The following is a 12,177-nucleotide window of genomic DNA, read 5'->3' on the forward strand; positions in this document are numbered from 1 at the left end:
ACAAAAAGCCAGAAAACAACTTTAATTTTCCTAGTTAGAATGTTTTCCCTTTATTGAATGTAAGAATTCAAGAGGTACTTAATTAACTTTGTAAGATTAAAAATATTTCCCAAACATTTAAGAATCTATGGAAAACAGTATGGAGGTTACTCAAAACATTAAAGACAGAACTACCATATGATCCAGCAGTCTTACTTCTGGCTAATACCCCCGTTTCCTCCTCCTCCCAGCCCCTGGCAATCACCATTCTACTCTTTGCTCTATGAGTTTGACTATTTTAGATTCCATATACTAGTAAAAGTGGGATCACCTGTCTGGCTTATCTCATTTAGCATAATGTCCTCCAGGTTCATCCATGTTGTCACAGATAGTAGTATTTCCTTCTTTTTTTTTTTTTAAGGCTAAATAGTATATCATTATATGTATATATGACATTTCCTTTTTCCATTCATCCATGGATGACATTTGGATTGCTTCCATGGCTTAGCTATTGGGAATAATCCTACAATGAACATAGGAATTCAGATATTTATTTGAGATCCTGATTTTAATTCCTTTGGATATATGTTCTTATGCTCCTCCTTAGCTGCCTGTATTGAATAGTGTCATATATTGAGGATTGAAAAATATACAGTTTTCCCAACACCATTTATTGAAGAGGCTGTCTTTTCCCCATTGTGTATTCTTGACACATGTGTGTCCATTTCTGCACAGAAGAGAAATGACAACATGGGAGGAGCAGGTTGGAGCCAGAAGGAAGAGAACTTTAAATATTATATAATATCCTAAACTGAGACTTAATCATTCAACAAATATTAATTAGAGCATATATTATGTGCCACACTGTCCTAGCTGCAAAGGATACAACTGTGGACAAAACAAAAGTTTCTCTGCCCTCATAGTACTATTAACGATACAGAAAAGAGAGAAGCAGACCCATTAAGATACTACAATAACAACCCAGGATAGAAGTGGCAAGTGATATTATTCGATTATCCAAATGACTCCTTAAGTAATCTTAGATAAATCACCTCATTCTCTGCATCCCTATACTAATTAGAAAACAAGACTGCCACTCAGCTACAACCTTAAGATCTTCAATTAGAAAATTCTACAACAAATCAAGGCACTGTGTAACCCATATAAAGAATACTAAAGACTAAGAGCTACAGCTGGCCTTCATTTCCAACCTTTTCTTAGCAATACAACTTTAGAATTATGCGTTTGCTTTATGAATTTAACCACTACCCATCAGTCTCCAAAACACCACTCACTTTCTAAATAAGAATGGAACCCTGGCCAGGCACGGTGGCTCACGGCTATAATCCTAGCATTTTGGGAGGCCACAGTGGGCAGACTGCTTGAGTCCAGGAGTTCGAGACCAGCCTGGGCAACATAGCAAGACCCTATCTCTACTAAAAATCAAAAAATTCAGCTAGGCATGGTGGTACATGCCTGTAGTCCCAGCTATTTGGGAGGTTGAGGCAGAAGGATCACTAGAACTTGGCATAGCTGCAGTAAGCTATGACCATGCCATTGCACTCCTGCCTGGGCAACAGAGAGAGATTTTGTCTCAAAACATAAAAATAAAGAATGGGACATTTCCAAAGCTAGACATGATAAAGGGTTTACCGAGAGACTATGAAGGTCTCTGCTACCTCCCTTTAATTCCCTCTGTGTAATCTATAATTCCAAATGAAGGACAGACAGAGAAGTACCAAGCTACTTACATATTTGTAAGAAATAGAAAAGGAACAGTAGACAAGACACTTATTTTATTCTCCATTATATCACAGAGAGCGATTTGTCTCTACAATTACCTTATTTGCAGAAGCCTTAAGGGCAAAGACCTTACTCATCTTTATTATCCCATTGTTCCTAGCATGGAGTTTTGGACACAAGTACTGAAGGTGGAATTAAAAAGGAAAGACAAAAAGAGTCTGAGATCCAAAAAATAAGTATAAGTTAACCAGATAAAGGAGGGTTCAGGCAGTAACAGCATCCATCAATAAGACAGAGGGGGATACAATAGTGAATAAGACTTGATTTTTCCTTCTGAGGCCCTTGCAGCCTTAAAAAAAAAAAGTATTTTAGGAGGAGAAAGATAAAACACCAGGCATCGGGAATGAGGCAACTAGTAAAATTAATAATTAAAGGCTACTTTTTACTGAATGTGCCAAACATTGTGAAGAACATTACAGACATTATCTCATTTAATACTCACAGCCCTATGAGTCAGACATGATTAACCTCATTTTTCAAACATGGACACTAAAGGTTAGAGCTGGGATAAATACTTATTCAAGGTCACAAAATTAGTAAATAGTGGAGCTAAGATTCAAACCAACGTCTAACTCCAAAACCAGTACTTTTAACCTCCAGGAACCAAGATGATAGCAATGAAGGCGATAGAAAGTAATCAGGTACTGAATGTATTTTGAAAGTCGAGCCAAGAGGATGTGCTGAAAGATTAAGAGCAGGGTTTAAATTGAAGAGGTATTAGATAATATCTATGGGACTAGATGACTAAATGGAAGAGAACCAGTGCATAAAAATCAAGTCCCTTCTCCAAATACTGTCAGTGCCGTTTCTTTATAAGTACCCAGAGCCAACTTCTACTCATAAAACCCACCCTACTCTTTATTTATTTATTTACTTATTTATTTATTTATTTATTGACTGAATTATTTTTTTGAGACAGGGTCTTGCTCTGTCACCCAGGCTGGAATGCAGTGGCATGTTCACAGCTCATTGCAGTCCTGAACTCCTGGGCTCAAGCCATCCTCCTGCCCCAGCCTCCCAAGTAGCTGTGACTACAGGTGTGCACCACTATATCCAGCTAATTGTTTTGTGTGTGTGTTTATGTGGTGTGTGTTTATGTGGTGTGTATGTGTGTGTGTGAGAGAGAGAGAAAGAGAGAAGATGAGGTCTTGCTATGTTGCACAGGATGGTCTCTAGCTCCTGGCCAAGTGACCCTCCCGCCTTAGCTTCCCAAATGCTGGGATTTCAGGTGTGACCCACCACACCTGACCTCCTTTACTTTTTTAACTTTTTATTTGGAAACAATTTTAGATTTACCACAAAGTTGTGGAAAGGGTACAGAGTTCTCAAATGCCCTTCTCCCAGCTTCTCCTAATATCACCATCTTACATACTATAGTACAATTATCAAAACCAATGTATTAAGATTGATGGAATACTATCAACTACAATACATCTTGCCAGTTTTGAGCAATTACAAATTAAGTTGCCATAGATACCCTTGTACGTATCTATTAGTGCCCCTGCATGTCTAGGTTCCCCATGATTACCTTCTGGCTCAATGATTTACTAGAAGGACTCACAGGACTCAGAAAAGCTGTTATATTGACAGTTATGGCTTACTACAGCAAAAGGATACAGATCAAAATGAGCAAACAGAAAAGGTACACGAGCAAAGTCCAGGAGAAAACAGGTGCAAGATTCCAGGTGTCCTCTCCCAGTAGAGTTGCATGCATGTGCTTAATTGCTCTAGCAACAATATGTGACAACACATGTAAAGTAATGTCAACCAGGAAAGTTCACTGAAGCCTTAATGTCCAGCATTTTTATTGAGGGTCAGTCACTAGGCATGCAATGCCTGCACGTGAATGACCTCAGCTCTTTAGATTGTAGTCCCCAGATCCCCAGAGAAAAATAGGCTTCACCATAAATCATACTGTTTGCATAAACTATCTGATCAAACCAGTACCTGTGGCTCAAGTCTTCATGCATATAGCTCTCTTACTAGGCAGACTATTCCCAGGACCCAGTGCTCATCTCCCAGGAGCCAATCAAGGGCAGTCCTGAAAAGAGGCCTTTTTTGGGAATGGCTGGATGTGAGTAACCCATGCCAGCTGAATTAACCCTTGCCTGCATAACCTATGAATCCATTTCTGGGCTACCTCATTCATTGTAACAGTGGCACAATATAATATTGTATGGATATATTAACATTAATTTAGCCAATCACCTACTTAGTAACTTTTAAGTTGTTTCTAGCTTTTTGCTAGAAACAATAAAAACAAAGTTTCAGAAGTCATAAAGAGCCACACAAAAGAAAGATATACTTTTTCTAGAATTATTTTCACTAAATGATAAAGGCTTAGTCTAGACTGTGAGTTTCAGGGACCTGAATGAACACAGGATAGCTTTAAGAACAATCTGATTTCAAATGTGTGTGAGCCAACAGTAGACATTTATGGAAAAGAAAAACACTGTAAAGGACTTTTCTTACCTCAGAAGTCCTATGGTGCTTGTTTCCAGTAACAAATGTGAAAGTAGTAAGAGTAAACCAAAAATTACATGATTTTTAGAAGTCATACAACAATGCTACACATAGCAAAATAGGACTGCAGAGCTTTAATGGCATACCTATGTCTATATCTAGGGTCTAGGACTCCTACTTTACAATCAGAGTAACTTCATCAGGCTTTCACATAGTGACAGTTCTGAATATATATGTTTAAGATAAAAATAAATGTCAAATTTGGGTACATACATTCTTTTTCCTCTTATCTCGCAGTTATAAAGACAATATTCCCAATTTATAATTAATAAAACCTTAATTATTTTAAATGAAGTGGCCTAGTTTCCAATTTTTCTATTTTCAATATTTATTAGTATCTAAGACAAGGTATAATCCAACAAAAATTAAACGCACTTGGCATAATGGGATAGGTCATGGTGTAAAATAAATAAATAAATAAATAAATAAATAAATAAATAAATAAATAAAATCCTGGCCCACATGAAGTTCACCACTAAAAAGAGAAAAAAAATGTATGCTTGTGTCAAATAATAATAAAGTTTAACGTTGTTATATGTCCACTTTAAAACAAGAACAAATTCTTTCCATTTGTTAATGATTTAAAACTGTCTTTAAAATAGCAAAATTAAAAATTTACGTATTTTGATTCATTTTCTAAGCAGCTTTAAAAATAATCATTAAAATTCCAAAAACCTTGATAAGCAATAAATTAGAGCAATGAATATTCTCAAAAGGTGTGTAATCAAGAACACAGATGGCAACAGAAAAACTAATTATAAGCACATCTTAGTAAAATAATTTGGATATTAACAACTTTCAATGGAAATAAGGCATTTCCCTCTTATAATATTTAATAATATATCCAAATTTATCTCCATATACCTCTTTTGTAAATTGTGTTAACTGGTACTCGTCCCCGTATACCAGAAAACATTTGTACAATATCAAGAAATGAAGGAAGTAGAAGATTAAGGGGAGACAAACAAGTTCAATATTATTCATATAATAACTGAAATTGATTTGTTGAATTCTCTGAAAAAGTAAAAATGTAGATCTTGGAAATACAAGTAAAAAAGCATTTCCAAAGAATTTTCAAAAGGTCAAAGTCCTGTTATCTAAGCAATGTATTTTCATTCTTTTTAATTCCAACAACTTATACAACTCTGGAATTGAAAATAAATAAAAAGAATACAACTAACAGGGCATACTACAAAGGTCAATTTAAAAACAAAAACATAACAAGAATTCCAGTAGTAAGCATAAAAAAATTCAAATTATGTTTTAAAAGATAAAAATATTCCAATGAATGTAAATATGACATACATATGGTAAGACTATTTTCATAAACCTTAATTGTATTTTCATTAGCTGTTACCTCCTAAATATTAGTTATCCACAGTGCTAGGTCCTGGAAATCAGAGAAACAGAAGATATAATTCTGTCATTAATAAGTTTACAGTCCACCATAATTCTGTATGTCTCAGAAAAAAAGAAAATTCTGCTGTGGAAAAAAAAAAAAAAATCCCCAAACTGGCATCTAAAAGATCTCTCATTCTACCCACTGCTTGTCCTTTCCTATGCTGAGTGTCCTGGAGCAAGTCAGGTCACTTTTTGGCCTCACTGTCATCTGTAAAATGAAGGGGCCAAACTAAATTTTAAGGTCCTTTCTGGCAAAAACATCCTATTATTTTAATCTGATACATAATTTACAATATGTATAATACACTATTCTGTAAGTGGTAATTAGAAGTCAATGATAAACAGTCAACATAAACAGCCATAACCACAATTTAGTTTATAAAGCAATATTTAAATTTTTTTCGGTTATTTTTATCAAGTATCTCTAAACAGCTTCAGAGCCATTGTTTTTCCAATACTAGTGTGAACACGCTTTAAAAAGACAAAGGTTCTGCATCTTCCATCCCAATGGCAGAGTATCACTTACACTACCTCCATAAACTTCAGGAAAAAAGATTCTACCAGACTTCTACAACTGTTTCTCAAAACTGCAGTCTGAACATATTCAAAAGTCTATAAAATTCTCTGTGAAAATTTTTTAATTTTATGTTTTCATTTCAGTGATACCCTCAAAATATTAGTAAGGCCATCTTATAATTGAAAACTTCTGAAATATATTAATGCATCTGTTTTCAATCAAGTGATACCAATTAATTCCTCTTTAATTCTCAGGGACTAACGTAGAAAAGAGCAACAGCATACTTAAAACTTAAATGCATTCATGCCCACATGAGGGCCAAATGATGTCACCCTCCCCAAACAGATGAAGGTTTTTCAGTACTAGTTCAAACAGAGAAAGAGGGGGGAAAGCTGAATCATCACTATATATATATATTTAAAGCAGTCTGTGAGATAAGCTTATATATATAGCAAGCCATAATTTAGCAAATTATCAAAAATAGCATATTAAATTGACATAATTAATTTGAACAGTACTATGGTGCCTATAGATGCAATCCACCTTTATGGTTTTATAAGCATGACTTAATGTTAAGAATTATTAGCTAGTCTTATAATTCTGTACATTTCTGTGATATTGTAATAAAAATGAAGTCAGCAGTGGGGTTTTGTGAGACTATTATTTGCATTTAAAAGGGGTCAGTGCCTTAACCTAGTTTGAGAAAACACTGCTCTTAAAAGCAGACTTCTCTCTTACCCTTCTTCCTAATTCCTTAAGTTACTGGGTTTGTGGTGGTACCAGCCCTGGGTCCTGAGCCTACAGAGAAGAGGGAATGGTTCAGATCAGGGTTTTTTGAGCCATTCTAATAGATGTGTAGTGGTACGGCATTGGGATTTTAATTTGCATGTCCCTAATGACAGGATTTGGAGTATCTTTTTTTTTTTTTTTTTTTTTTGAGACGGAGTCTCGCTCTGTCGCCCAGGCTGGAGTGCAGTGGCGTGATCTCGGCTCACTGCAAGCTCCGCCTCCTGGGTTCAGGCCATTCTCCTGCCTCAGCCTCCTGAGTAGCTGGGACTATAGGCGCCCGCCACCGCGCCCGGCTAATGTTTTGTATTTTTAGTAGAGATGGGGTTTCACCGTGGTCTCGATCTCCTGACCTTGTGATCCGCCCGCCTCGGCCTCCCAAAGTGCTGGGATTACAGGCGTGAGCCACCGCGCCCAGCCAGGATTTTGACTATCTTTTCATGTGTTTATCAGCAGGTAACTGCCATCTATATATCTAGAATGCATGGCTTTTGCTCAGAGGCCATCAGACACTCACCTGTCATAATTCTACTAGACTGAGATAAAAATCTTTTCTCCTACTGCCTGGCTCTCTGATACTATCTAAATCTCTAAAGCCTTTTCCAAATTTAAGAATCTGAAGAATTATTTTTCTTCCTATAAGATGCCAATGTAATTTGAGTACAGCTCCAAAATAAGACATTCTGCCACTGAAAATTATATTTTATTACTGTTAAAATAAAAGATAATATAACAATAGGGTTAAAAGCAAATATTAAAATTTAAGTTCAGTACCAATAGAGATAAGATTAAGTAAAGACCAAGATGAGAAGCAATATCTACAATTCATACATTCAAAAATATTTGTTGAGTGTCTACTATATGTTAGGCACTATTGCTGGTACTGAGAATAAGGCAGGCCAGGAGCAGTGGCTCATGCCTGTAATCCCAGAACTTTGGGAGGCCAAGATGGGAGAATTGCTTGAGCACAGGAGTTTGAGACCAGACTGGGCAACATAGTGAGATCGTGTCTCTACAAAACATAAAAAATTAGCCAGGTGTGGTGGTGTTGCATGCCTGTAGTCCCAGCTACTTGGGAGAATGAGGTGGGAGGATTGCTTGAGCCTAGGAGATTGGGGCTACAGTGAACCATGATTGTGCCTGCACTCCAGCCTGGGTGACAGAGTGAGACCCTGTCTCAAAACATAAATAAATAGAGAGAGGAGAGAATGAGGCAGTAGAAGGAACACACAAATATTAGATCATAACATTCTAAGGTGTGAAAACTGTGATGGAGAAGAAACAAACTATAGTAAGAGCACAGTGGGGGTATGGTTAATACTTATATGGTTTGGGAGGTCCTCACTGATAAGATGACAGGATAGAATAAGCCATGTGGATATTTAGAGGAGGAAGGTTCCAGGCTGAGGAATAGTAAATACTCCTCGAACAGGAGTATCTGTTGGCATGTAAAAGGAACTACGAAAAGGCTCGGGTTTACTAATTTGTAAAGCAAATGAACCAGACAATAATATATTGCAATATATAATATAATATATTGCAACTACTTTTGCATCAACCTAATTAAACCACCTATTCAAGTATAGTATAAATGTGTAAAACTTCATGATTTCCTTTTATTTTTTTTTTTAATTAAATCTTGGACCTGCGTGAGAGATTTTCCATTTAAATGCATCAACTTAGCTAGGAAAATTCCAACATTTTCTAAAGGAAATATTTTTCAAAATCCTTTTAAAACCAATCTTACAATCTTACTTGTCACAAAAAACAGATATCACAGTTATATAAGTACATAGTATAAACTGCATTTATCTCTAAATAAATAAACAAAGCCAGAAGCAGAGAAATGGGATATTTAGTACCTATTTTTTCAGAGGGTTCTATTAAAAACAAAGAAAAGCAGTGCCCCTTTCTCACTTGGGAAAATAAATCACCTTAGGAAAAACTGAAAAGCATTAGCCTACAATTACTACTTAACATCAACCAAACACAGCTTTTAAAAAGTGAATTTTATTTTGCATGGGATTAAGTCAAGCAACAGTATGAATTAACAATAAAATAAGAATATATAGTCATCCTCCTGTATCCATGGGGGATTGGTTCCAGGACTACTCTGCAGATACCATAATCCATGGATGCTCAAGTCCCTCATATAAAATGGTACAGTGTTTGCATATAATCTATGTACATTCTCCTATATACTTTAAATCAACTTTACATTACTTATAATACTCAATACAACATACATGCTATGTAGAGCTCTGCTAAACTGTAGGGAATCATGACAAGAAAAAAGTCGTATATGTTCAGTACAAAGACAACAATCCTTTCCTTTTTTTTCAAATATATACATATTTTTAGAGAGAGGGTCTCACTCTGTCTCCCAGGCTGGAGTACAGTGGCATGAACATGGCTCAATGCAACCTCAACCTCCTGGGCCCAAGTGATCTTCCCACGTCAGCCTCTTGAGTAGCTGAGACTGCAGGGGCCCACTACCACATCCATTGTTTTTTCAAATATCTTCTATCCTTAGTTGGTTGAATCCATGGATGCAGAACCCACAGATACAGAGGGCCGACTATATAGGACATAAATTTCTATTCAATCAAGTATCTTTATACAATATTTCAAAGTTCCCTTATTCTCCTTGACCAGGAAAAATATAAATTTGAATTTATCATTTTAACCAACTACACAGTAAGATGTAAAAGATGAACATCATCCAAGATAAACTTAACAGCACTTGACTTAAATTCAAAACACAAACTAAAAAGCCATTAAAGTATGTAGAATTTTTTGAATGCCGTATTTTCTCCCTTGACTTCTTCCTTGGTTTTATAAATCTCAAAGGCTGTGTGGTAGTTTGTATTACTTATACATATTCTTTACGTTGCAAAGATCCAAGATTTTAATTTTCCAAAAACAAATCTAAAAATTATAAAATCATAACCAAATTTTATCTCTGTTTAAGGAACTATCTTTTCTTGAGATGAAGCATGACTAAAATTGAGGAGCCTGAATGTTGATGAGGCTGTGGAACAACTGAAACTCTCTGACACACTGCAGATGGGAGTGCAACTTAGTACACACTTATGTCTTGCAAGTTACACATCACAAGCCCTTGCAATATCTTGTCATCTTCAGATTTCTGATCACAATGCCCACTACAAAAAGCCATGCCACAAGTAATCTTTCAAGGTTTTCTTACTGACACTTTTCACTACTATCATTCCAACATCCCTTAATGGTTCACCTCTGACCATTTGAGGCAAACCAAATCCTATTGTACACAAAACAGCACTGAACACAATAACACAGTATCTAAACCTAAAATACTTACAACAAAACTAACAACAACTGCAGTATTTTTTTTAGTTACATAGAAATGGACCTAGGCAATTTCATGAAGTTTTACTACAATATGAGAAATGTGATATAAAGCATATACAAAGAGTAAACAATGAGAAGGAAGAAAAGGAAGGACTACAGGAACTTTTAAAAACATCATTTAAATCTACTCCAGGCTCAAATTATTAAAAGGATAAAACAATCTCAGCAGATGAGCTAATTTAAGATGATGGTGATGTTTGCTATAGGAATTAGACTGTACTACCTTTAAAAAGTCATCTGTTTTACATTTTCCTCTAATTTTATTATTTGATACTATAAGTCGGTGAATGTAATATAAAAGAAAGAAAAGAAAGGAAAAGATATAAGAGAAAAAAAAGAAAAACTTACTGGGATTGAAAACTCCTCAGCCAAATACTTCAAGGAGGATGCTTCTCTTGCCAAGAACTTGTTTCTTTCTTTGAGATTGCCTTGAAGTTGTGTATCAAACTCCTTTCTGACCACAGAAGCAACAGAGTCAATAATCACAAGTTTAATTCCTTTTGAGATAATTTCTTCTTCCAAAGATTCAATCCTATAAAAGAAGAATTTATAAAATAGTCAATAAATTTAAGATAAAGTAAATAAATAAGGGTATTTATTGCAAAGGCTAAGCAAATTAAAAACAATAACAAACTATTCTTTCCTAAGTTACAGTAATGATTTGCAAGAATTCAGTAAACCTAACTTATTTTCAGCTCTTGTAGACATATAACACTTTTCTGGAAACAGAGCAAACTGTTTCTGTGTAGTTTCAGAATTCCTTGATTCTCCTAAGATAATGCTAATGCTCCAATTCTGGGGTAAAACGACTTGTGGTAGCCAGTCTGTAAAATGGCCCGCACTTACTCCCTCCTCTTGGTATTTCACATCCTTGTATAGGTCCCTTCCACAGTGTGCCAGACTTGATCTGTGTGACCACAAACATATGACAAAATCATGGTACCTTATTTCTGAGTGTAGGTCATAAAAGGCTACAGTTTCCATCTTGGGTACTCTTTCACTTGCCCAGTCTCTCAGGTCACTTACTCTGAGGGAAGCAAGTTGCTATGTTGTGATTTATGGAGAGACCCAGATGGTAAGGAACAAAGGCCTCTTGCCCACTGCCAGCAAGAAACTGAGGCCTTCCAACAACTACATTAGGGAGCTTGGAAGCAGATACTCCAGCTCCAGTCAAGCCTTGAGATAACTGCAGCCCTGGCCACCAGCTTGACTATAACCTCTTGAGCGCCACTGAGCCAGAAACACCCAGCTAAGCTACTCCCAGACACTTAACCCTCAGAAACTATGTGAAATAATATGTATTTGCTGTTTTAAGCTACTAAACTGTGAGACAATTTGTTAATGGAACAATAGATAAGCAATACACCACTTAATTAAATCTAAAACATTTTATTCATTTAATTTTTTTCATTTTTAAAGAAAGACTTCAACCAAAAGGCTATAACAAAGAAGAACACTGAAAAAGTTATTCCACATAATTCTAACCTGTAAAGACTTTTTCACTCAGAAGCTGAAACATAAAAGATAAAACATAAACCTTCAATGCATTACTAAAAAATCAAAATCTAAAGCAGCATACCTTTGTAGAACTTCATCACAGGTGAGTTCCCGATAAAGATGAACTTTACTACTTGTCAAAAGTAATTTTTCTTCAGTGTTAAAATATCTGGGAAAACGGGATCCTGCTATCTCAACCAGTCTGTGGGTAAAAAAAAAAAACAGCACAAACAAAAATAGCTAATTCTATTTAAAGTCACATTGCTGAATCTCTAAATAAT

General features: G+C 35.7%; 1 protein-coding gene across 8 annotated transcripts in view; it reads right to left on the minus strand.

Annotated features, from left to right (window-relative positions):
• RAD51B (RAD51 paralog B) overlaps window positions 1-12,177 on the minus strand; it is a 774,018-nt gene that overhangs the window by 701,480 nt on the left and 60,361 nt on the right. For all 8 annotated transcript variants that reach the window (XR_004057382.1, XM_030931002.1, XM_030931004.1 and 5 more), the window contains 2 exons: window positions 11,979-12,098; window positions 10,748-10,931 (listed from right to left, as the gene is read on the minus strand). Coding sequence is in view for 7 of the 8 variants with exons in the window: in XM_030931002.1 (XP_030786862.1) it covers window positions 10,748-10,931; window positions 11,979-12,098 (304 nt within the window). In the remaining variant the exon portion in view is untranslated. The remainder of the gene's footprint in view (window positions 1-10,747; window positions 10,932-11,978; window positions 12,099-12,177) is intronic.

This window comes from Rhinopithecus roxellana, chromosome 5 (genome assembly GCF_007565055.1).
Source record: "Rhinopithecus roxellana isolate Shanxi Qingling chromosome 5, ASM756505v1, whole genome shotgun sequence".
Taxonomy (NCBI): domain Eukaryota; kingdom Metazoa; phylum Chordata; class Mammalia; order Primates; family Cercopithecidae; genus Rhinopithecus; species Rhinopithecus roxellana.